We start from the raw sequence: 27,249 nt of genomic DNA on the forward strand, positions 1-27,249 counted from the left end.
GATGCATTAATGGAATGGCAGCTTGGCTTTAGAAATGTACCACACACCCATGGATGACACTTGTGCTCACCACTGATGCTTCCTTAAACCGGATTAAATTTGCCACATAATAATTACAGGTGCACCTTTTCTGCTGGACAGAATAAGATTAGAATACAAGCAGATGGTATGAAAATGACAGCGTCTTTTTCATTTCTGTGCTGGCTCAGAAAACTTAGGAGTGGATCTAGTGAAGTGTTTTGCATATAAATTTACCAGTGTGCCATCATCTGTCATTAGAACAATAGAAATTCCATTAAATCTATAGGCGATACTTCTCCTATTAGTATGTTTAGAGTATTTTTAAAAGTAGTAGTCATTAAGATCCTTTCTCTATTACACCTATCACGTGCTTCTTTCATATCAATCCATACTTTAAGCCTCCACTTCAAAATGTGTCAGGGTGTGGGTACTAAAATCATAGCAGGGTCAAACTTCTTTAAGCTATCTCATTTTACTACCCATTGTCTAAGTGATGCCCTGGTAGTCATTTGAATTGTTTTTAAAAAGCAAAAGAGTTAAGAGGAGAGCAGTGATGGATTTGTAGGAAGGTTACTGTACATATACAGATCCCTTCTTATTTCCAGACTGCCTACAGGTGTAAAAGAGAAACCATCCCATCTGATTCAGAGCTTAGTTATGGAATCTGAAAGCAATTAATTACTAATCTAATTTGGGGCGGTGGGGGGGGGGGAAGACTGAAAATGTGGGCAGTTCATTAGTTTAGCTACAAAGAGCTGCAGTAAATAGTATTTCCTTCTGTTGAAAGGACAATCCATTAACTCCTTCCACTTCAGGAAACAGTGGGCAGAAAGTATCTGTCTCATACTACATTCAAGGACAGAACAGGTTATTATACTGGGTTTGTTTGTTTTTTGGCATTTGGAGCTATTGCAGAGTATTAATCAGGCTTCCATACCACCCTTCTTCTTCCAAGACAAGCCAAAATTGAAATTCACAACGTGATCACTTTTCTCACAGTTCAATGTCTGCTTCTCTTTCTTAGCTATTTAGCCACAGTGACCAATAGAATGACCTTCTTATGCTTGCCTCTTTCATATGTTCAAATGAACATGGGCTGCTGTGGTGATGATACATTCGTGGAGGAGTCTGGGGTGATGCATCCCCTGCTTTCTTTTGTAGCTGTAATCCACCAGTTGCTAATCTGTTCCTTGATTCTGTGAGGAGCTGATAAAAATGAACTAAAGTAAATCTGCAGAACTAAGCCATTTTTCATCTCTGATTGGATTACTTTTAGAGCTGTAGAAAAGAACAGATCAATGACAGTGTAGGGCAATAATAATTATGTAGTTTGATACTGAGTGCGCCATACAGTTGCTATCACTAAAGGGGTTGAAAATGCTGCAGCCTAACATAAAATCTGTACTTTAAAAATATATATTTCTTTGGTTAATATTGCTCAAGAACTCAAAAAAAGAGTCTGCACTCGTATACATGAGTATCTTTTTTAAAAAAAAATGCACACACAATTAAGATGGGTTTTTAAGATACAGTTTTAGGGAGAAGGCTTACTAAAATATATGGAACTGTTTATACATGTTAAGCAATAGACATAAACTTTAGGCAGCCTCTCACATTGTCATTTTAAGACATAAGATATTTCCTATGAGGAGACAAGCAAGGAGAGTAGGCTACTTTACGCAGTGGATATAGGTCCTCTTATTATTTTTATAAATATATTTCTATACCACTGTAACATGAAAATATAACACAGCAGTTTACAACAATATAAAAACATAAAACCAACCAATAACATCATAAAAGTAAAAATACTAGCACATTTACAAAACTAAGCAGGGTCCAGTATGGTTTCAAATGGGGACTGCAAGTTGAGATTCCTGCATTGCATAAGGTTGGACTAAATGACCCTAGGGTCCCTTCCAACTCTTATGATTCTGTGATTCAGGATTAAAACAAAAAACCAATATCAATAGACCATTGTAGGGGATATACACTTAGTTGCCTTAATTAGTAAGCTGTGACAGACAGAAAAAGCTGGGACATTCTCTTTCACTCGCCCCATAGAATTTTATTTAACTGAAGCTTGCACAGAAGAATCTGTTGGTAATCCCCCCTATTAATTAGTGAACCAGAATATGAGTTGAATTTACCCCCTTAGCCACCAAAATGTCCTGGACTGTTCCTTGCTTGTACCTCAAAAGAATCCCGTTAGAATGTTTCATTTGTGAGTCTAGAGACAGCTCAAAGATATGTACCACAAGAACCTCTTGCAGCCCACCTTTCAGATTTCAGTTCTAAGAAATCAATAATGTGAGCTGAGCATTCTGAAAAAGTCACAGGACTGCTTTTAGGGGAGGCTTTGGTGACCTAAAATTGTAATACCATTGAACAAAGAATAAAGATGCCCCTCTGGAATAGAACTGTATGGCAGAATCGTCAAATACCTTTTGTTTTAGTATAGTATGTCCACCCCAGGCCTAAGGCATCACTGACTGTGCTCCAAATAAATGTTGTATAAGTGAGCAGGTGAGTGTGGGAAGTACAAGGTAGACATTTGTGAGTCTGGCCACGATTGGTGCCAAGGCATGGCGCTTGTTCCTTCTGCATTTACGAGGATACATTTAATGACTGGGTATCTAAACTGTTGTCAGCTGCATGACTTGTAATTGTTCTCCCACTCCCGTTGCTTGGGCTTTGAACAGTGTGGTCTGAAGTGCTCTGCACTGCACCTGTATCTATGTGTTGGAAATATAATATTTTTTTCTGTTGTTGATTTTTGTCCACACACCCTTAGTGAGCCGCTTGTGTTAAGGACTGCCCACTCTCTGCTATTTTGTTTTTCCCCCCAGTTAACTCTGAAGTGCTTCATACTAGGGAGCTTATATCACTGTGATGGAGTAGCCAGTTGAATTTGCATTGACTTGAGTCTGCATGTACTCACTGAGCCACTGAGGGTAACGACCATCCTCCTTTTCTCCGCAGCCATTCTGAGTGAGCTGCTGCAGAGAGAGAACAGAGTTCTTCACTTCTGGACCTTGAAGAAGCGGCGATTAGATCAGTGCCAGCAGTATGTGGTCTTTGAGCGTAGTGCTAAGCAGGTAGCTTAATAAAACTCTGCTTTCCCCTCTTGTTCTGTTGTTACGGCTGACAGGTAATAATGGACTGTGTAATAGATTAGTTGTGGGAAGGGTTGTATCTCAGGGACTGCAGACTTTGCATTATGAGACCCCCATGTTCAATCCTTTGCATCAATCAAGACTGGAAAACTTTTTGTTATGAGGTGCCATGTTCAATCCTTTGCATCAGCCAACACTGGTAATGACCCTGGAGAGTTAGTTTCAAACCTGACACTAGTTGAAACTGACAGTGTGAGCTGGATAGGCCATTGGCCTGAATAAGGCTGCCAGACTGCAAACCAGAAATAAGCATGTTGCCTTGTACATACTGAATGCTGTGGGAGAAATTGTTAACTGCTCCCACCTGTTTCTTTCCTGGGTCTCCTAGCAGTTGGTCTCAGACCTCATCTGTTGTAGGGCAAAACAGAAGTTCTTCTTGTTTCAGTAGATGGAGAAGAAGGGTGAGCCTATATTCCGGGGGGGGGGGGCGGATGTGACGAGAAGCCTAACATTGGCAACCTCTCACTTTTGTCTGCACTGCATTAATCTCTGGTCTGAAGTCTTGCAAGACTACTACGGTCAAGATCAAGCAAGGAGTCTCATAGCACCTTAAAGACTAACAAATTTATTACCTCTTCAGCTTTTGTGAGCTCAAGTCTGCTTTGCCAGATGCAAGGAAAAATATATCGTGTGTAAGTGTCTGTGACCACATAAAATTCAACGCAATGGACAATCAGTCCCTACTGTGCTACATTTTGCTTGCTTGTTTACCGTGTAAAGTGTTGTTAGACTTGAATTTGAGGCCTGCCTGTCAGGCTTCTTCCTTTCTGAGGGCTAGTGGTGCTCTTCAACTGCAATGGAACTTGAATAATTAATTTTGAAATATGCCAATGAGAACTGGTTGCATGGGTGAAAACTAGTCACCTTGTTTTTGTTCATTTGGTCCCGCACCCTCCCATTTGTAGGCCTTAGACTGGATTCAGGAAACAGGAGAGTATTATCTTTCTACTCACAACTCTACGGGGGAATCAGCAGAAGAAACTCAGGAACTTCTGAAAGAATATGGAGAATTCAAAGTACCTGCCAAGGTAAACCCTACTATTGATTTTATAATTTCATGAGCTTCCTTTGGTAGTTTCAGTTAAGGAAATGTAGTAAATGTATACAACTCACAGGATTTAGTCTCAGTTACACTATTACTTATGTGCATGCATCATTTATTACTAAATAAATGTATAACATGATATATTTAATAGCTCTGAATGTTATAAATGCTCCCCCCCCATTTTGTAAAAAAAAAAAATACTAATAATGCAATCTTATGTGTGTCGAGTCCCATTGAGTGTATATAGGATTGCAGACTGAGGCTCATAGAAGGGGCCTGTTTTCCCTTGGAAGCTCACTCCATGCATTATCACAAACGTCTTTTAAAACTCACTTCAAATCCAAAAGGAGCTTGTGATGTGGCATGGAAAACAATTTCTTGAGGAAAACAACTCTAAAGCCTCCTTTTGCTAATGGAGCTAGTTTCAGAGTTCTCTTGTATACTGACCAATGATATTAATTATTTCTAAAGAACTACCAAACTTCAGAATGACCTCAGAATATTCTGCCCTTGTTTTCTCAATTCCAATATCTTCCTGTTTGGGGCCATCAAGCTCTGCAGTCTCCCTGTTATCACTTTGTACCCACATCCCCATGCGCATCTCTTCCTGACAAGTTCCATTCCTGTCTGCCGCAGTGTCCATTTGAAGAGAAATTCTGACCAAGCAGGTCAAAATTAACACCCATAAGCAGAATGGTGTTATTACTCTCTGCTCACATTTCCACTTTCAAAAGATTGCTTCAGAAGCAAACAATTCTGCAAAGTATTGCAACCTGTAACAATTAAGTTCCATTGAGTAGTACTGAGTGGCAGTGGGAAATTCAGAACCATTTTGAATAATAAATGAAAAGATTGCACTCCACCTACACTATGTCTCCAAAGATCTCAGGAACATTTTGTGTTAGTGATGCTTGTGAAGAATACGAGGTCCATATGGTTATTATGTGAATGAAAATTGAACAAAATGTCCATGGAAGATATGATAACCAAGGAAAACTCTTTTGGGCAGCAAACCAAGGAGAAAGTGAAGCTTCTCATTCAGCTGGCTGATAGCTTTGTAGAGAAAGGGCATACTCATGCCACTGAAATTAGGAAATGGGTTACCACCGTCGACAAACGCTATCGGGACTTTTCACTGAGGATGGGGAAATACCGCTACTCTTTGGAAAAAGCTCTTGGAATCAATACAGAGGTACTGTAAGTCACGTGTTTTGCTGACATACTTTAAACAAATGAAAAAACCTTAGCGGAATTAGCACTGTCTTATGTGGAAATGCTTTCATGCATTACATAGCCAGCCTTACCTTGCAGTGGCATAACACAGAGCACACTAGGTGTGGATTTTGTGACACAAATTTGTTCCTTTGTGACACAAAGGCTAGACAAGATGACAGGGGAATGATTGGTTGGGTGCCCAGGAAGTTGCTATAAGGAGTAATCAAGTAGACTTCCAGGTATAAATTCATGTAGATGATGATCAGTCAACATAAGACAAAATGGTAATTCATTCAAAATAGCAGGGCAAATCAATGATTAATCTGTAGTTAATTCCTACCTGGCGCTACTTGTGAAAAGCTGCAGATTTTACTGGGCTGCACATGGCCTGTTACATAGCTTTTCATGTTGATGGCACTGGCCTTGTGTATGTACATGTTTGACTTGAGTCCCACAGAGCTAAATGGATGCTATTCTGGGTAAATCTACTGTTTTGCAGTCCATTCTGTTACAGCCAGCAGGACACGTGAAGAGCGGCTTTAGGTTACCATGTATAAGCCAGGGCAGCGTTAACTTTTAATTATTGCCTCAAAAATTCACTTCATAACCATTCAAGTGAGAAAGAGGGATTGGATCCTAATTTCCATATGTGAGTTCCTCTGACAGTCACCTTCACCTTCTTGCTATGGCCATTTTGGCTCCTAAAAATCTGCTCCTGAAGATTGGAAGGCCTTCTGGAAAAGGATCGGATGCCGTGAAGCTGACTGCAGCAGAAAGGGGGGATTGGCAAAATTGGGCACTTACCTAGTGCAAACAACAGTGTGCTTCTACTCACACAGGGGTCAAAGCCAATGTTTTTATTCAGATCTGGTTCATTTGAAGGAATAATGCAATAAAGATGTACCAAGTAAATATCGTTTCTGAAATTTGAGCAAATGCTGTCATTTGGGGAAAGTAGAATACAACCCTCAGAGGCAATATTGCAGAGCAGACAAAATGTGTCTGCTTGCTGACACCACTGATGTGTCCCAGGATTCCCATGAGGAAAGCCATCCCCTTCCTAAAGTCAAATGAGAGGAAGGGGTACTGATGAAGCCTAGCAAATTGGTTGGGGAAAAGGACTGAAACCCTCCTACCACCTGCCAAATATGTGATGCATTTAGCCAGTCATTAGTAGGTCTGTGTGTGCAGTTGTTTGTTTGTTTGATTTCTTTTTCTTTTTCCTTTCCTTTCCTTTCCTTTTCTTTTCTTCCAGCCCTATAGCCTTTTCTTTCACTTTGTAGATATGCTTACTTTTACAAAGCATAGAAATGTATTTTAAATCCAAGACACTACTCTTTTTCAGGATAACAAGGACCTGGAATTAGACATCATTCCAGCAAGTCTGTCAGATCGCGAAGTGAAGCTGCGTGATGCCAATCACGAAGCTAATGAAGAAAAAAGGAAGTCAGCCAGAAAGAAAGAGTAAGTGGTGGGAAATGGGCACCTCACAAAACATAGCACATGAATGACAAACAGCAGCAGTTCCATGTGAACAATTCACCAAGCCCACCTATTTGTGAGGCAGGTGAGATAGCCTTGCAGGAATGTTATGCAAACAAAAGACCAGAGTTTGGAGAGAAGTAAGATACGTGGGATAAGTCCATGCCTGATAAATTAAAAACGTAATTGTTTTTTCTCTCTGTGTGTGTAACTAAATACTAATTTATTCTTATTTATCAAGATAGAAACTCATATTTATATAACTACAACAAGATTAACAACATTTATACTTGATTCTAGAAATTTATTGAATTATGCAAGTATTATTCTAATTACTTAGACATGCAGAGATGGCTACAATACATAAATCTTCAAACATGATATGATACATTCTAAATGTATTTCCATAATCAGGGAGAAAATACAAATATGCTAGAGACTAAGAACTAATGTAAACTGATGGGAAGGGAGAAATGGCTTGAGGAATTACATTTTATTTACTTACTTATTAACACTTACCGTACTTTTATGTGTATAAGACTTTAAAATAAGGTTAAAAATCTGGGGGCATCTTAGACACAGATAGTGCATATGCCCATTTTAAATTTGGGGTCCCCAAAAGTAGGTGGTGTCTTAGACATAAGGATGTCTTATACAAGGAAACATAAAGTATATCTCACTTTTCCTCCAAAGAGCTCAAGACTATACACAATTTCCTTTCCCCTGTTTTATCTCTGCAGCAATTCTGTGAGATAACTTAAACTGAGATAGTATCTGGCCCAATCCAATGTCACCCAGTGTGCTTTGTGGCTTAGCGTGGATTTGACTGGATATCACCAGTCCCAGGCTGATTGCTACATCATAGAGGAGATACTTAAGTTCTCTTTTCATACATTACAAAAAACTGGAGAAAGCAGAATAGTGTCCACACTTGCTTATTGCATGCATGAAGCAGTCCTTACACTTCCAGTTTGTAATCCCTCCATCCCTTAACATGAATGCTTTTCTAATTTGGAAATGATAGAATTGTTGAGTTGGAAGTGACCACAAAGGTCATCTAGTCCACCCCCCTGCAATGCAGGAATCTTTTGTCCAACGTGGGGCTTGAACCCATGACCTTGAAATGTTATAATATGTGATGAGATGGTCACATAAACAATATTTTATTCTTTCATTTACAATGTGCAATTTAGGCAGCCCAGAAAGATAACGACTACAATATTCTGTACACTTACTTTCAGCAAATATCCATAGCATTGGTCTACGTAACGTTGAAAGTATTTTTCTTTCTTTCTTACGAAGAATATAACAAAGAGAGAGTTTGTGTTTAATATACAGATTTACTCCCATGCATTTCTGCTCCTAGATTCATCATGGCTGAACTGCTTCAGACTGAGAAGGCCTATGTCAGGGATTTACACGAATGTTTAGAGGTATGTTTATAAAGACTCTGTACTGTTTCTGATGGCTGGTGGTCATAATAACTACCACCATGATGTGGTGTTGTGGTCTTCAGTTACGGCAGGGTTTTCAAGGATTATAAACTTGCCTAGATGAGACCTGTGTGGAGGTTTGCTGTACTGTGCAGGCTGGTTCATGATGTTTGTGTTTCAACAATCTGAAAATGCAAAAGCCTTTGATATTTTCTACAGGTAGAATGGAAGGTGGGTGCAATGTATGTGTTCAAAACTGATATATTACTCTTGCTGTAGACATGCAACACCATAAGTAATATACAGCTTTTAATGTATTTTTAAATTGTTTGTGGTGAAGCGTGGGTAAGAAATGTAATTATTGTTATTAAGACAAAAAGCTAACATTCAGTTTGGACCTCAGAAAAAGGTTTTGTATGCATAGCAAAAGAAAGAAAGAAAGAAAGAAAGAAAGAAAGAAAGAAAGAGAAAAGGTTATGGTAACTGAACCTTTGAACTAACTGAAGGTGTGCCTGAACATCAAACATCTATCTTTGAATATGTTGAGATATTTCTTATCACTGAAACATCCACATTCATGGTTTTGGTTTATTAGTTGTGTTGGTTTTTATTATTATCTTTTAGCTTAGAACTCCATGTTTTCTGAGATATTCTATGCCTTTGGCAAGAAAACTGCAAGGTCTTTTCTTTTGTTGTGCACTTCTTCTCTGTGTTTAAGAACTGCTGTTGTCTTCTAGACCTATCTCTGGGAAATGACAAGTGGAGTGGAGGAGATACCCCCAGGGATTCTTAACAAAGAGCACATAATTTTTGGCAACATCCAGGAGATTTATGACTTTCATAATAAGTACGTATTCTTCAACACTTTGAGAAAGGTACCCTTTTGGAAGCTTACCCTGCTTTGCAAAGCCAGGAACCAGCATTGAGGCCAAGTGCTCCTCTCCTTTGGCATCACACACTGGATCTGGTGGGTAGACCCTGGCTTATTATTTAACAGTAAGCTACAGTTCCCTGGTTCAGACATAACAAGAACAAATTCTGGATTAATACAAGCCAGGATCTTCATGCTGAAACCAGTGTGCCCTGAGACACAGAGCAGGGGAGGGACATGGAGAGGAGCACTCAGTCCCAATGCTCATTCATAGCTTCATATATAATTGATTATGAAGTGTCAAACAATTTGCAGGAGTGGGCTAATGTGTGGCAAGAACAGGTGCTGAGCTATGGAGGAGGAAAATAACTGTGCTATAGATTTTAACATGAGAAATACTGGGCAGCCCTGGCCTACCTGCTTATGCAGGCTGGAGACATGTTCTGTGCGATGACACTCCCCACTCATCTGCTCAGACCTACAATGTCTAGCAGGAATAAGACAGTTCAGGGATATCTAGTCCCAACTTTGAAACTCACACTCTACGTAATAAGGAAATTGGCATGGCAATTATGCTAAGTATTACAGCCAGGCATGTGTGGCCTGCTATGTGGATAAGGTAACCAAAGCTCAGTAACTTGCATTCACCTACCATGAAATGTGACTAATTCTGTACTAAAAGAAGAGTTGCTACTGAATGTCTCATAAAGAAAAAATCAAAGTGAATTTGAAAGGTCCTGCTCAGCTGAAACATCTATAGCAAGGATAGGGAACACATGAGCTGTTGGCCTCCACAACTTCCATCAGTCCCACCCAGAACACACAGTGGTCAGGGATTATGGGGACTGAATCAAGTTTGTAGGAATTTCAAGGAGAAGTGAAATAATTTCTTTAAGATTATTGAAATATCAGAGGTTGAGGTTTGCACATCTGTAATCTACTGACAGATTTTACGCTCAGCAACATTTGAGATGAATTTGGAGGGTCCTTTTTTCTGTTAAATATATGAAAGCATTTTTCATCATCCAGCACCTGCTTCTACTAGGTGGTTGTGATGTTCCCCTGAGTCACTCAACCAAATAGCGTTGGAGGGTGTACACTCTTTAATATCTTGTATCAGGTTGGTTCGGGTGCAGGTAGGGCAAGCATATTATAACCAGAGTCCTCTCTCTTACTTTTTCAGCATTTTTCTGAAAGAACTGGAAAAATATGAACAACTCCCTGAAGATGTGGGTCATTGCTTTGTCACCTGGGTAATGAGTCTTAACATAGCACCATTTATTAATGGATGTCTTGAGCATTTGTAACAGGGACTGAGTAGCTTTAAGTAGGCCAAAGTAGTGGACTGTGCAGTTCTTCAGGCAGTACTTTGTTGAATGGTAATTGAACTTTTATAGAAAGTTTTCCTCAAACATTAATTTCAGCCATCTAATAAGTCCGCTATTTGCAAAAGGTTGCAAATCATCACAGGGCACCAGACTTCTGCCAATGGACAATGGCAGAACACAATAACACAAATGCAACTTAAAATTTGAAATTCCAGAGTTCATCTGCTAATATAGATTTGTTTTGATCAAATAACTTCTATGTACTAAGTACAAGTTTAAGACAGATCCAGAATTTTTATGGTGTACAGTACCATAGGTAACAGCAACATTTATATTTCGATTTTTAGAAAATCTCAGTTCCTAATTTAATTATTTCTAAGCACCTCATCTTACATATTGTGCAAGATATATTTCTGTGGCAAAAAGGACTTTTAAATAGACACTGAAATATGTCAGTGGGCACTATAGATAAAATTTTCAAAAGGACACACATTTAATTAATAGGAAAGGCAATCATGATTTTCTTGTAGATTTTTTTCTACTAGTCGAACATACTCTGTTATGCTTTTTATTGTTCCTTTCATTTGCAGTACATTTCTAATTAGAGGGGACAGGCATAAAGTATTCATTTATTCTGTGGAAGTTGAATCGGAAATGGTGCAAGTACAACTCTTGATCATCTTGCCTTTCCCCCCTCTTGGTGTTTATTTTCACAGGCAGATAAATTTCAGATGTATGTTACCTACTGTAAAAACAAGCCTGACTCCAGCCAGCTAATCCTAGAACATGCAGGAACATTCTTCGACGTAAGCGTTTATTGTTTTTCTATTTCAGATTAGACAATAACATGTTCTGCTCTTTTGCTGTTGCAATGGCTATCCAGTTTGGAGGCTTGTTGGTTATATGAGAGTTTTTTGCGCGTGTGGTATTAGACACCAGGCAGCAGAGACTTGATGGCTGCCTCGGTTTCCCTCTCATCTCATTTTCTCCTGGCTGCCACTGAAAAATTAGAACTGCACTGGCCCAGTTCACACATAGCACTAAGCCAAACCATGGCTAAATATGAACATGCTTGTAGTAAACATTGTGACTGTTTAGCGCCTTCCCCAGTCCTACTGCTGTGCTACCTGGAGCTGTGCCATAGTTTGCTTAGCATTACTGTATGTCTGACCCTGGGCTTGTGGTTTATCTGTCTCAGTGAACCCAATCCAGACCTCTTTGGTGTTTCAGCCTGTGAGCTGCTGCAGCAAAACCTTCTGCCCTGGCCAGTTTGTGTGGAAGGACTGTGCAAGTGGTGGTGGTTATGCCACTTCATCAAACCCATTGCTATTGGCGAGAAGTTTAGATTAAATCTGCTCTCCTGAAGTCTCCAAAGCCCTGATGCACTAGTGGTACATTTTAATTTTCCCATACAGCTCTTTGTATCCTGGTCTGATTCCATTAATAGAAGTGTAAATTCAATGGCCAACTCAAATTTGAGTGAGAAATTTCAAATTCTAATGGCAGTGATTTGGGACTTTTTGCTAAAATTTGGATTGTGGTACCTACATTTTATTAATAGGATTCAAATTTACCCCTAATATTTGAGACTATGTATATTAAAAATATATATAAATTTAAAAGTTTGGGGGGAGAAATGAATATTGCTTAATTTTAAACAATTTTTGGGGCCAAACTAGGTGAAACATTAGAGATCTGTGACTGGTACTGCCTTCTTTTCAGCAGATAACAGCCACAAGGAACCCATTCCAGATTAGGACAGCAGCACTGTGGAATGACGGTTAACTCTTTTTCCAAATGCTGTTTACCCAATGAAAATACCCTGTCAACCACTGCTTTCTTTGCTCTGAGCCAAGGCAGTTTTCCAGGAACCAAAAATAAGAGTGGATAGCCTTTTTTACTGCACAGAACCACTCTCAGCTTGCACTATAGGTAGGACTCCAGTTTGGCTGGGTCCCTGCTCTACTTAGCATAATGATTAATCTAGTCCTAAATTGAACAGCTCAAATTACAAATATCATCCCTTGGCAGTCTTTCCACCTAGATGCAGCTGTTAAAGTCTTATATGACTCGCCTCATTACACGCCCTTGATTACATTTTCTCTTTTTAGCTCATTGTTTAGAACATTTTCAAGTGAGTTAAGGAAAAAGAAAGGTGGAGAGAGTATTATTCTTTTTAATTGGGCAGCGTCCCATAGGAGTCTCTTTTAGAATTATCCCTGTCCCTTTGGTGAAAATATGTGTGATAGTTAAATATATGAACCAGCAGGTGGCATTCTTTCCTACTCAAAGGTTTCTGGAAGGGATGTAACATTTCAGCAGATTTACATGTTTAACAGGGTATTGACACAGATTAGAACGCATTTGCCTGGCTAAGCTTTTCTAGCCCAGCTGCGTTATGCTGGTTGGAAATATTCTGATAATGCTTAATACAAAAAAAAAGTTGATGTTTCATCCCATTTATGTTTTGCAAATGAGTGGTAGATTTTTCCTTTCTCTTTTTCAGTTTCTAGGCTAGAAAATCCCTTTTCCTGAAAAGCAACAGGAAGAAAAAGAAGCTGACTTTTTGTGCATTTTGGAGAGTTAGTCTGACTGTACTTTGTCATAGCTGCTCACATAGTCATTCAATCATGCAAAAAGACTGCGAAATGTTCCTTGCTTGATTTGGCACCTCTTCAGGTGTCATTTTCAGAAGGAGGGCAGCAGAAAATCAGAGATGGGGAACATTATGGTGGAAATTAGGTCCTCTGGGAACATGATCAGATATCTTCTTGTCTAATTCTGGTCTTATACTTAGAACTGATTTTTTTTTTTAGTGTGAGCTGACAGCAGTCTAAACTAACATTGAAAATCTGGCACAAGATGGATTAAAAGCCAACAATACTGGGCATAACCCAGGCAAAGTGCACAAAGAGTGGGTTGTGGAGGCCTCCTTCCACTAAAATTATCTGAATCCAGCCTGCAGGGCATTGTGGCTTCTCCTGCTTTAACATGGCTGAACCAGAAGACAGCTTACCTGTGACTTATTTATTTATTTACTTAGTAAATTTATGTACAATTCCTCATCTAAAGATCACATATACTGTGTGCCTCCACACACAGCATCCAGTGGCCCAGGTAGGGACCATATCAAGGATGCAGATTAATCCTGATCAGGATGCAGTTGAGGAGGCTGGGCCATGATGAGAGTGTGTATTTCACAGCAGGGTGAGGGTTACAGTTTGGGGCGGCATTGGGTAGGACAACAGTGTGTTTGGGAACCATGTCTGTGTGTCCTGGGATCACCGTCAGTGTACTGCTGCTCTCTGTGAGGCCTGATGCCCAGGCCTGATGAGAGTGGTCAGACAGATTGGGAACTGGTCAGGAAGTCAAGGGGCTCAGCAGGATCCGTCTTCAACCGGGCCCACCTGTGCCTACAGGGCAGCTGGATGCTCATTTTAGCAGGTGGTGGTACCATATTATTATTATTATTATTAATTGAATTTGTATACCACCCTTCATTGGAACATCGCAGGACAGTTCACAATACAAAAATACAAAATGAGAACACAAAATACATAATACATAATAAAACAAAAACAAACCAGTGATAAGGACTGCATTCACCTGCTTCGTTCCCAATGAGCCAAAATTCATTCAGGGATTGAATGTGGCTTCACATGCATGTTTCCTTGCCCATCCATGTGAGAGCTGCACTTCCTACACAGGGATAAGGAATAGTGTCATCTCATTCTGTGCAACTAGGTTCAAAAGCATCAGGGAAACTGAACTAATTAGGGCCCCTTCACTTGTTGCACACAGTTTCTGTATGGAAGGTACTTGCAGTTTGTGTAACAAAACAGGGAAGAGCTCAGTGGGTGGCCTAAGAGAAAACATGATCTCTCAGAGAATGATAACTTGGGTCTACTTTGCACAGTTGAAAGGATTACTGAACTAAACAAAAGAAGCACTATATTAAGGATGGAGAACCAGAGGCCCAGGGGCCACATCCAGCACTCACAGCCTTTCTGTTAATCCAGCACCCTCTCCTTCAAGCCCTATACTCTCATCAGCATAGGCCCATACCCTCATACCAATGCCTGCCAAAGTAAGTCAACAGCCTCCATGCTTGGAAGCACTTGTATATTCAAAGAAGTGTCTGTGCCTTTCCATTCTTCCTCTGGCATTCTTGCCTGCTCTCAGAAGTGCTTGGATGCTCCAGGGAGTTTTCTGCAGCTCTCGACTTCTTCCAAAAGCACTTGGGTATGTTCAGAGGCACTTGTCCATTACTGCTGCCTCCCACTTATCCCAAAGCAATAATTATCCCAATCAGAGTTGTTTCATGTCCCTCAGTCACAACCAACATAAGCAAAATCAGACTTCAGATTTCTCTCTCACACACTGCCCTGTTGTTGTTAGATTGATTGAAAGAAAGCTTTCTGTTGTCATTGTCCCACTGGGGACAGAGAGCCCAGCTTGATATAAAAGACAAATAGCATAGGGCTACTTGAAAAAGCGAGAGATAATACACAGAGATGGAGGAGGGCAGAGAGACACAGAGACTGAGATGAAGAGGGTGGAAGGGAAGGAGAGCAAAACTCCTGTCGCCCTGAACTGTAGGAAGGAGTAGCCTGATAAGATGAATCTGGAGAATCTGGAACAGGGAAAGCTGAATGTTATACAAAAGCATGCACCCAAATGTGTATTTGTGTGGAAGGATGGGTGTGAAAGGGATGTGAATAGGGTGTGTATGTGGTTCCACCCCCACCTACTTTTGCTTTATTCCCTCCTGCTGGCATGTGGCCTCCAGATGTTTACCCATGGGGAATGTGGCCCTTGAGCTGAAAGCTTTCTCCTGCACATGCACTGTATGCTATATGTAACCCTACATGCAATTGAAATTAATAAGAAACCCATGTATAGACTGTAACTTGTGACTACATGCAAGTCTTTCATTATCCATGCCACATGCTCTGAGAAGCCACGGCCAACTAAGTTTTCTCAGTGTGAGGAGAAACTTTTTATCAGAAGTTACGATTGACACACTAGTTTTTGTACATATCCTTAAAGTAATTCTTACAGTAATTGACTGTTGAAATGGGAATCAGTCATGGGGCAAAACAGAGCATCATTCACTAAAGCATTACGTTGTGTCTTGGAAATGAAGCAGAGCTGACTGTCTTTACTCAGGAACTCTCTTAACACATAGGTGGATTCTTGCTGCTTCCTGATTTCTCCAGACTGGAACTATACAATGTCAAAGTTGCACCTTCTTCTGAGAGCAGCTGCTGCTTGTTCTTGCTACATGCACTGCAGTAGCTCAAATTGTAAGGGTCCAGAGTGGGCCTGGCCTTGTTACCTTTTGTAATCACCCCTTAAGAACATGGTTTTGCTAAAATAGGAGAGGGGGAGTCAGGAGTTAGGCCTTACTGATTTCATAACAAACTCCCTTGTCCTGCTCTGTCATAACTTGAGCAGTGCCAAACACTTTTGTTTGGGGAAATTTTAAATTGTGTCACTGCACATCTTTGTGTAGATAGACTACACAGAAACAAAGCACTTCAGTTTAGGAGCAATTTGAAGAAGACAGGGAGAACTCTCCTATGTCTACGGATTGTGATGAGAATCAGGAAGATTTAACTGGCTTTCTCTTGTTTGCTGGACAGAAAAGGAACAATACATATTATGCCCCATTAATTTTGTTGGAGCTGTATTTCACTCAGATTTAGTAAACCATGCTCAAAGGGTTCCTGCAAGTTAAAAAGCAATCCAAATTTCCATATGTAGAAGGGGTTTAGTGATTCCCCCACCATCCCTGCCAAAATATTAAAATTGATCTAGGCTTTAATGTTAATTATCAAGAAAAAATCACCTTTTTATGGGAGTAAAGATCTGTTTAAAACAAACCATTTATTATTTTATTGGGAAAGCCTTAACTGACATATTTGTATTGAAAGGTCTCCCTCAATGACCACAAGGAATGTTATAAAATTTCTCTGTGGATATACTGTTATCCATCAGGTAGCCACATAATAATTATCTATTCAAAAAAACAACAACAAAAAACTGGTCAGCCCAGGTATTGTGCAGCTAAAATTGATTATGTGTGGCTGCTTTTCAAACTGACTAAGTCTAGGAACTTTTTCATCATGTTCTATTTATATGTTTAACTTAACTGTGGTTTTGTTTTGACTTTTTAAAAGGAAATTCAGCAGAGGCATGGTCTGGCCAACTCCATTTCCTCATACTTAATCAAACCTGTCCAGAGGATTACCAAATACCAGCTTTTATTGAAGGTACATCAGTGATTTGTTTCTACTCTTATGATACTTATTTGCATATGCCTTTATTTAACTGATGGTACACTAACTGAGAGGAATGTGAATCCCACACCAGCTCAGATTGAGTAATCTAACTTAGATTTCATTTACAAGGTACATTGTGATACTAGATAGCAGGCTTGGAGAATCATTAAGTTTTTCATTGTTATAATAAAATATGTTGCATTTCTTCCTTGTCCTCTCCTGGTCCTGCATCTGTTGTGCTACCCAGGGCTAAGCCACGGTTTGGCTTAGCATCACATCTGAACCTGAGCATGTGGTTTGTTTCCTCTAAACAAAGCATGAGTTGTAAACCAAGAACAAACCATAGTTGTGGTTCATGGTTTATCTGTAGTAAGACAAACCACAAGCCTGGGTTTGGATATACTGTTACGCCAAACCATAGCTTTGCCCCAGGTAATGTGGCAGCAGCAGAACTGGAGGAGGAGCATAGCAGTCACTATAATCTCTCCAGGAACCCACATGTTTGCTCGTCTGCAAGTCACCATCAAAATGGCATGGGTCACATGCAAAGTCACTGGGTGGAGCTCAGAGATGGTTGGGTCACAAAGGAGAAGACGGGCTGAAGCAATATTGTGATAATAATACCCAGTACTGAACTTAACTTTAATATTCAGTAAAGTGGAGAGTGAGTGTTTGTTATTGAAGTTATATCAACATTATCTACATCTGACAAGATACACACTCACCCAGGTGCCTAATACCTTGATTTGAATGTTCTTATTGACTGCAAAATAAGGAAGCAGCAATCTTTTATGGGGTTCAGTTTTGTTTTCTGTTTCTCTTCAGGAGCTTTTAACATGCTGTGAAGAAGGGAAGGGAGAACTCAAGGATGGTTTGGAAGTGATGCTCAGTGTTCCCAAGAAAGCCAATGATGCCATGCATGTTAGCATGTTGGAAGGTAAGCATATTTTGACAGCAGGGAGAGGAATGTTACTACACACACACACACACACACACACACAGACACGAATGAATACGCCAGTAAGTGCAGAAGTGAGCGTTCTTTTGGATGGATAAATAGATAACTGCATTTACAGATACTTGGCTTTACTAACTAACTTTGCAGATTCCTGCTCCCAAAGAAAGAATGAAAGAAAGAACTTGAGACTGTCTATAACTTGTGCCACAGATTCTTAAAAGTTTTTGTTTTCAACACACAACATACCTCCTTGAAGTTGCCACACTTTGTCCAAGTTTAACTAGTACCCCATTCCTTTCTCGACACATCTTCACCAATCCCTTTCCCTCTTGTTGCATAATATATATATTTGTTCTGTATAGTAGTTTTGTACAACTTTAGCAAGTGTGTATTTGCATCAGAGTTCCAAAGGGCCATTGCTTCCTCACCCCATTTATGGAATCCCCCTTTGGGGGGTCTTGGTGGTGGAACACAAGATTGATATGGCAAGGAGGTCAGACACAATCTCAGACTTGCACAGAATTTCATGGCATTTATAGATATGGCACATATGTCCTCTTCCCTTACTTTTGGTAATTCTTTAGAGAACAAGTTTCATTTCTCAGTCTCTGTCTTATCAGTTTGTCTAAAACCAACTTCATTTCATGATCTTTATGTTTTTCATTTGATCTGATTTGTTTTATATGTAGGATTTGATGAAAATCTGGATGTTCAGGGAGAACTGATCCTTCAAGATTCCTTTCAAGTGTGGGACCCCAAATCTCTCATCCGGAAGGGTCGTGAGAGACATTTGTTTCTCTTTGAAATTTCTCTTGTTTTCAGCAAAGAGATCAAAGATTCTGCAGGGCACACTAAATATGTTTACAAGAACAAATTACTGGTATGTTTGCTGAGACTATGATGAATGTTTGTATGGGCTTATTTTTTAAGTATGAAGGGCGGGGAATTAAGGTGTGCATGTCTTTGTACCAAATTTGGAAGATGCTAGCAGTTTGGTGCCACATCCCATGAGGATTAGCTTTATTCTACTTTACTTGGGAAGCAATGTGCAGAGGATACATGAAAAGGCTTAACACTATTCAATAAAGTTACATTCGTTGCAGTATGATACTAGATGTGAGTTTCTTCCTAGCCTCAGTTCCAAATCTGTAGAAAATGTGTTTCCCAACCATCTCTCTTTCCTAACAGACCTCAGAGCTGGGAGTGACAGAGCATGTGGAAGGAGATCCCTGCAAATTTGCCTTGTGGTCTGGACGGACTCCCTCCTCAGATAACAAAACAGTGCTGAAAGTGAGTCTCCAAGTTTATTTTCTGTGTCTTCATCTCATTGTTCTACCTCAGCAGCCATATGTTGTTAGATAAATCTAGCTCTGTGGTACAGCTGGCAGTTTGATATTGAGTTTGATGTAGAATAGAGTCCAGTTCTTCAGACTGTGGTTCCTTAGCAGTTCTCTACTTCCACAGCTGGGAGTCTGCATACCTATACAGTCCACCTAATGATGTTGCATTCATAATGATGTAGCAGCTGAACTGGCCTTGAGGTAGGAGTTAGGATGCTGTGCCCATATGATTTAGCCACCTTGGGTCCTGTGCTGTGATGGGGATGCAGATCCTGCCAAACACAATGGCTCCTGTTCACCCACTCTCCCCATTTCAGGGCTTTCTACCAGCAAGTGATTGGGTTACCCCCCCCCCCCGGCAAGCTACTTATCACCAATTGGCCTAAAAGTTTCCCTCATGTCTCCCCAAGAACAACTTAAAGTAGCATAAAGTTAAAGGACCCCTGACCGTTAGGTCCAGTCGTGGGTGACTCTGGGGTTGCGGTGTTCATCTCACTTTATTGGCCAAGGGAGCCAGCGTACAACTTCCGGGTCATGTGGCCAGCATGACTAAGCTGCTTCTGGCGAACCAGAGCAGCACATGGAAACGCCGTTTACCTTCCCGCCAGAGCGGTACCTATTTATCTACTTGCACTTCATGCTTTCGAACTGCTAGGTTGGCAAGAGCTGGGACAGAGCAACGGGCGCTCACCCCGTTGAAGGGATTCGAACTGCCGACCTTCTGATCTGCAAGCCCTAGGCTCTGTGGTTTAACCCACAGTGCCACCCACATAGAACTTGGCTTAAGACATGCATGGTGAATAATCAGAGATAACAAGGTTTTAATGAAGCGTAGATAAAAGTGTACTAAAGTGATACAATAATTTCTTAAGAAAAGGGTTTTACGTGGAAAGGTTATAGAAAAACAAACTCAACCCACAAATGGAGCAAAAAACAACAACAAATTAATCATGAAGGCTTACACACAAATTCCACACACTCTCTAGTCACATTCCTTAAGGCTACAGACTTAGGACCATCTTGCAATATTGATCTGCCTCTCTAAGGATTTCCTGGGTACTTGTAACCTGAAAGTTCATTTGATTTACAAATCTAACAACACACCTTTCAAAGGCTTGAAAGAGAATGATGGCCCTTGTCCTTGATAGACAACATACTTTCCTAACTAAAACAAGGAACCTAGCAAGTTAATTTTTTTTAAAAAAAAGTAAGGTCTAGAAGGTTGATAGGAAATTAAATCATGCCCAAGCATTGCTAGGAAAAATCCATGTGGTCCAATTGAATGCAGATCAGGTACAAATTATCAGATTCATGAGACTGAAGTAGTCTGCAGGTTGTTTTTTTTAAAAAAAGTTTTTATTAAAGATTTTCTTATGTTAAAAAACAAGCACATAAACAAGGAAGAGGACATATAGCGTCTCCATTTTCAATTCATAGAGTCTTTTTCATAGTTGGTTTATGTTCAGTATGAGACACTATTGTTATAGACATCATGCAGTTGTGGGGGGAGAGAGGGGAGAAGGGGGAAATGGTCTGTGGTGTTGACATGGTGTGACGTAAGGAATGTATTTGCTATTCATTGCTTATAACAGAAGAGAATCAAGTTCACTGAAAGTTCCTTTATAGTATCCCCCCCTCCCTTAACTACTCCCCAGTCTCTCTGGGTTGTTTTGACTCTAACGATTTTTTCACCACCTGAACAAGCTGGTCATTTTTGCTGATTGATTTTGTTTTAACAAGGACCTTGTAGCATACAGAAATCCTAGTTATGGAACAACATCCTATTTCCCCCTCTGTCAGGCGTATTGTATTTCATGTACTACACACATTTATCTGGTTTTTGCTAAAGCAGCTGGTCAGGTGCTTTTGACACTTGAACTACTTATGATTTACCCAGGCAGATTGTTCTCTAATGAAGAACAAAGGAATGGAAGAAACTGAAACAAAGCACTAGAACATGAAGCCATACTTCTGCTTTCTCTGTTGAATTCTTTAGGCATCCAATATTGAAACAAAACAAGAGTGGATAAAAAATATTCGGGAAGTGATTCAGGAAAGGATGATACACTTAAAGGGAGCCTTGAAAGAGCCAATACAGCTCCCCAAAACCCCAGCAAAGCAAAGAAACAACAGTAAGAGGTAATCTTAGTAATTCCTTGGAATAGTCATGATTTTTAATCACTTGATGCTCTGCTTAAGGTAATTGGTTTGCTATGCAATGGCTTTGTGAAGATTTGTCAGTGAGGGAGAAATTGTATAAATAGCTGTTTTAGTGAATATCAACAGCACAATAAACTTTGTCTACAGGGATCAGTTTCTCCCATAGCCATAACCTTGGATCCAGCAGAAATCAGGCATGGCTCTGTCTCTCAGCTGCCCAGCTGGTTCCTTGCTTCTAGTTCACACTCCTCAACTCTGGTCTTTCTAACTAACAGTTATATGTGGGAGCCCCCCCCCCCACTGAACCATTTTACCTCTAGCTTGGAGCCACTTCCTTTGTTACCTTAGCAACCCATACTTAGCCAGCCATTACCAAGAAACTTGCCTGGCTATTCCAGCAATTGAATCTTTGTTGGATTCAGGAATTAGAAGGGACTCAGGCATACAACCTGCCCCCTGCTACATACCAAAAAAAATCACAATAGTATGACTTACAGAGAGAACATTTGAATGGAAAGGTAGGAAATACTCCAAACTCTTGTAAAATGGAGGAAATATATAAAATGGAGGGGAAGGGTATAAGTACATTAATGTTTTGTACGTTTTTCCTTAAAGATTGTTATGCTTTCTTAATTCAAACTACTAAAAATGCAAGGACTGAGAAATGACCCTTGGCAATTGGCGTCCGTTTTCCAAAACAGCAAGGCTATAATCTAGATAGCTTGGTTTGGTTATGTGAGAAATCCAAGCAGAATGGGCTATGGGCAGGCCACTCTCATTACAGAGCTATTTTAAGAAACATTGCTGTCACCATATAAGCCCAGGATAGTCAATTTCCAAGAGCAAACATGGTTATTATGTGCTAGCTTCATGGTAGAGGTGACATCATTCTAAATTACAGATTGAGTTGTAACACAAATGTGATCGGCTGAGCAACTGACTTTTCACACACTAGCAGAGCAGTTTTCAAATCCATTGACGAAATTTTCTGGTTCTTTCCCCGCAGAGAGGGAGGAGAAGATGCCGACAGCCAAGGAGATGGGAGCAGTCAGCCAGACACAATTTCAATTGCATCCAGAACTTCTCAAAATACAGTGGACAGTGACAAGGTAGGATTTGTTCTTGAAAATATAGCACTGCTGTAGAAGAGTCCGAAGTACTGTATTAAACTGTAGTCAGAGATAAAAATTAAGTGTTCTATCTTTCTGGAACTGCTTAAACTGTCCGTTTACGTGCCATTGCTGCATAGAGTTCATATCAGGTCATGTCCAACTTTGTCTCTCAGCTGACAGAAGTCTCTTTGATCCTGTGGAGGTTTCCATGAGTGGAAAGGGACAGGAGATGATTTTTGCAAATTTCCCTTGTGCCGCTTTCCATTCTATTCAAAAACATCCTCTGGAGCAGATTTGAGGGGCACAGAAAATATTACCTTCTCCCTCAGGAGGTTGTACAGTCTCCCTCAGGAGGTTGTGGATTCTCCTTCCTTGGGGGTTTTTAAGCAGAGGTTGGATGGCCATCTGTCATGGATGCTTTAGCTGAGATTCCTGCATTGCAGGGGGTTGGAATAGATGACCTTTGGGTTCTTTCCAACTCAAAGATTCTATGATTCAATGTTTCTGCCTTTCTACTCATAGAAGCTTCAGTTGGATCAAATTGCCCTTCTCTCATTGAATGGACACAATTGAATACAACTCATTCTTTGTGAGTGGGAGCATCCTGGAAAAGTAAAGCAACCAGGTTGGATTCACTCCATAAACTGAATCCAGGATTATTTTTTCTTTCTTTCTTGGCACATTGGCATTGTGAATTGAACGTCATCCTTAAGTAGTTATCACCAAGAATTTATGTGATGCAAATGTAAAAGAGCTGAGTTGCACTCAAATCTGTGGCACCATAACATGGAAAAGACTTTCCTTTCCAAGTAATGTCCATGTGTTACTCCTGCTCTGTAATAGCAGGTGGAGGAGGAAGGATGGGCAAGGAGGCAAGGGCTGATTAGCAGGGCCAGCCTGACAGCATAAGCAACCTAAGTAGTCACTTGGGGAAGGAATGTTTTTAAGGTTGTAAGTAGATTAGTGTGTGATTTGTAGCCCAGAAACTCTTTCAATATTCTGGTGGCCATCAGGATCTGGATTGAGGGAGGCTCTGCTTGCTTCCTCAAAATTTTAAGGCACACATTTCAGATTGTACAGCACAATTGCTTGGAGGCATAGACAGATGGGGAATGTGAGCTTGTTGGACCCTGGAAATTGGTGGTGTTAGAAGAGGCCCTGTCAGGAATTGATAAACCACATATGAAGAGGGCTGCCATGTCCAGGAACTCAAACGCACTTCAGCAAGAACAGCACAATACTTTAGTGTGGTGTCCAAGGTGCAAAACCTGGTAAGGAGTCATTTTGTGGGGTTGAATAGTCTCTATCTTTTCTCTCTTTGACATAGTGGAATGCTTGAAGATGATTGGATTCTGTTTTCATTGAATGCATTGTTCAGATCTGGATATTCAGTTGCCATATTAATTTGATTGGGAACAGAAATGCATCTGCTTGGTATTGTTTCCTGATCTTTCAGCGGTGACAGATAGATAGATAGATAGATCAATAGATCGATAGATAGATAGAGTCCCAAGGCACACAATTCAGAATGCAGACTTCTGATTCAGTGTATCTGAAGAAGTTTGCATGCACACGAAAGCTTATACCCAGAACAAACTTAGTTGGTCTCTAAGTTGCTACTGGACAATTTTTTTATTTCATTTCGACCGCGTCAGACCAACCCGGCTACCTACCTGAATCTAGAATCATGCAGAAGCAATTACTAAGCTGTAGTTTGATTATTGCTATTGAGTCTTGAAATAACACTGTTTGGTTCAGGTACAAAAGCAGAAAAGGTATAAAAAATTTCCTAAACTGCCTGAAACGTATTGTCTGTGGTACATTTGGGACAATGTTATGGCACATGCCATAGAATTATAGAAGTGTAGAGTTGGAAGGGTCATCTAGTCCAAAACCCTGCAATGCAGGAATCTGAACTAAACCATTGATGGCCATCCAACCTCTGCTTAGAAACCTCCAATGAAGGAGCGTCCACAACCACCTGAGGGAGTCTGTTCCATGATCGAACATATGTCCTTTCCAGAAGCAGGGTAAATATCATAAGCAGCATTGTTGGCAGAGCAAACCTGTGAAACAGGAGTAAATCTTAAATGAATAACTTTTATAGGAGTCCTAAGATATACAAATTATGTTTGCATTAAAGGCATATTCCGGTGTTATTGGTTTAATTTCCTTCCAATAAAGTGGCAGTCATATGATCCTTCACAGATGTCTAAAAGGTCAGTAGGGCTGGGCAAATGCACTGTTCCAAACACATTGTTCAGAAGCAGCACAAAAGTTAGCCATGCTTCTTCCTTTTGTTTTGTTTTCTTAGGACCAATTTTGTATGTGGTTTGCTTAAGCGATTAGAGATCAAGCTCTAGTTTGTTATCATGGTTGTACACTTGCTTAACTTTCTTGGCAGTCTGAATCTCTGAATTTCAATTTTTTTTGTAAAGAATGACATAATACAATTAAGCACATAATCAAAGCCCTTGAGAAACCACAATAATCTTGCTCACAATATTAGTGACCTTAAAGCAAGGAACCAAGTCTGTTGGCAATACATTTTGAAGTCTGCAATATTTTGTCTGAAGGATCTTTTTCTTTTTTTCATTTCAAAATTTGGAAACTGTGGCAGAATTTAGACTGTACACCTTATCCTGACTATTGCAAACCCTAGCAGCTGGCAGCAGATCTACTCACTTATTGACTACTCTGGCCACCAACATCCCCATCCTCAAAGAAGATTATGCATTTTCTGAGAATTTAAGGCAAATTTCCCATGGCAACACATCTGCAGTGCCTCTCCAGCTGTTCCCATCCCTGCAAAACTGAAGCAAAGGCCAATCATTCAGTGGTTTCCTATTATGTGCATATGTCACACATTGCTTTCTCAGGGAGTGATGCAGGTTTTTTGAAACATCCAAAGGCTGCAAGTTACAGGTGGAAAAAATGATTTCTAACCGGTCACATTTATACTAAAACATACTCAGCCAATTTATATACCACTCACTGAAAATATATATACAGTGGTACCTCCAGTTGCGGACGGGATCTGTTCCAGAGGTCTGGCCAGATCCTGAGGTTTTCGCAACTGGAGAGACTGCTTCTGCGCACACGCATGTGGCAAAAACCCGGAAATATACTTCCGAGTTTGCTGCTTACGTATCCCGAAGTTTACGTCACCGGAGGGATATGTAAGCGAACGTACGACTGTATATATATATGTGTGTGTGTGTGTGTGTGTGTGTGTGTGTGTGTGTGTATTCCTGTAGGCTGTGAACAATAAGAAAAAATTATCCAGGCTGTATTAATGCCATCAGAAATAGTGTCTGAACAGTTAGACACATTGGGTTGATATGGTGGCAGAATTTACCTGTCTCTTGCCTTCCATTTGCCTGCTCTTCTACTGCCTGTGTTCATTTTGCTTGACTCAGTATGCAGCTTGCTTGCTTACTTACTTACTTACTTACTTACTTACTTACTTACTTACTTACTTACTTACTTTGTGCCTTAGTTATGCAACTGCTAAAATTCATCAAGTCCCATCTACCACAGTCAGGAGCCAGGGACCCTGGGGCTCTCATCTGAAGTCCATGCTTATGTTATATTTTCATATTGTAATGTATGGTATGGAGACTCCCTTCTGTTTGACTTGTATTTTGGTAACTTATTTCAAATTTTCTCCATGATGGGGAGGGGGCAGAATATGATTGTCACTTTGCCTTTTAGAGTTCTAGTCTGGCTTGTATTATTTTTGCGCATGTGTCTTCCTGCGATGACACTGGGGAGCTGTAGCGTGAGGGTGGGCAAGCAGCTCTGTGTTGTGTCCTGTTTGGCTTGCATCATTGTGGATCCTGATTGGCTGCTGGAACATGGAGGAGGAAGCGTTGGCAGCTCCAGTGGCATTTAACTATTTTTTAAAGTTAAATGTTTCTTTGGTGAGCATGAAGTCTCCCTTTGACAATACAACTCAGAATCCACTTATGATAACTTTCCCATATGGATTATCTGCAGAGGAATAGACAATGCCCTTTTTACCTTCAAATGTGCTGCTATCAAATATGCTGCCAAGAGTCTTTATGCTCTATTGATGTAGCTCCCTCTCCCCAAATAGAAAACTCTTTTTATTCTAGCGGTCATAACTGTTTCAAGTGTAAGAATCAAACAACAACAGAACAAAACGCAATGTGGTTAGTGTTTTATATAAAGGCAGTGCTTTTTTTCAGGGGTTACTCAAGGGTACACGGTACCGGTACACCTCTCTTTTTTGTTAAAAAATGTGGCACTTACTGTAACAGCTTCATGGTGAGTACTGGCACCTGTTTTTCTAGAAACAAGCACTGTATACAGGAATCAAGTCTTATCTATCAGATAGTAAAGAGAATGCCACCGTAGAGCAGGTGTACATTCCTGCAACATGTATCCTCAAATCTCCCCCCCACAACACACATATGGAAGTGGAGCCAATTCAGTAAGTGGGAATTATAAGAGCAGGCGCAGGTTGAGATTCTGAATGCACACCCTCCCCACCCCTCCCTAGCAATAGAGAAACAAAGACTGGACTAAAACGCAATTCTCTGGCAGAAACAGCAGTTTCCCACCAAAATCCAAGTAAGAGGTTAAAGCAATCAAGTTCTGAGAACTCTTCATTGACCTACCCCAATAAATGCTCACCACACAGGTACTAATGTGAGACATCCAGTTGTTATTAATTAGTAATTTCAAAAGGTTAGGGTGCATGACTCACAACGAAAAATAATGAAAAATAAACAGTGAAAATTCATGTTATTTATTCATTTGTTTGTTGAAAATCTGATGCCCTGCACTTCCAATGCATTT

At 40.2% G+C, this 27,249-nt stretch overlaps 1 protein-coding gene and 1 long non-coding RNA gene across 16 annotated transcripts in view; one reads left to right on the forward strand and one right to left on the reverse strand.

The window, feature by feature from the left end:
• Positions 1–27,249, forward strand: part of KALRN (kalirin RhoGEF kinase) — a 501,553-nt gene that overhangs the window by 359,846 nt on the left and 114,458 nt on the right. For all 15 annotated transcript variants that reach the window (XM_081188021.1, XM_081188031.1, XM_081188017.1 and 12 more), the window contains 14 exons: positions 3,004–3,119; positions 4,103–4,225; positions 5,252–5,434; positions 6,803–6,921; positions 8,306–8,372; positions 9,110–9,219; positions 10,427–10,496; positions 11,288–11,377; positions 16,754–16,846; positions 17,681–17,792; positions 18,503–18,693; positions 19,002–19,103; positions 21,150–21,292; positions 22,320–22,422. In XM_081188021.1, the coding sequence (XP_081044147.1) occupies positions 3,004–3,119; positions 4,103–4,225; positions 5,252–5,434; positions 6,803–6,921; positions 8,306–8,372; positions 9,110–9,219; positions 10,427–10,496; positions 11,288–11,377; positions 16,754–16,846; positions 17,681–17,792; positions 18,503–18,693; positions 19,002–19,103; positions 21,150–21,292; positions 22,320–22,422 (1,622 nt within the window). The remainder of the gene's footprint in view (positions 1–3,003; positions 3,120–4,102; positions 4,226–5,251; positions 5,435–6,802; positions 6,922–8,305; positions 8,373–9,109; positions 9,220–10,426; positions 10,497–11,287; positions 11,378–16,753; positions 16,847–17,680; positions 17,793–18,502; positions 18,694–19,001; positions 19,104–21,149; positions 21,293–22,319; positions 22,423–27,249) is intronic.
• Positions 1,006–3,051, reverse strand: LOC308584347. The gene is made up of 2 exons (XR_014006782.1): positions 2,963–3,051; positions 1,006–1,227 (listed from the first exon to the last, which is right to left on the reverse strand). It is a non-coding gene; the product is annotated as an uncharacterized lncRNA (long non-coding RNA).

Source organism: Podarcis bocagei (genome assembly GCF_964188305.1).
Source record: "Podarcis bocagei genome assembly, chromosome: 1".
Taxonomy (NCBI): domain Eukaryota; kingdom Metazoa; phylum Chordata; class Lepidosauria; order Squamata; family Lacertidae; genus Podarcis; species Podarcis bocagei.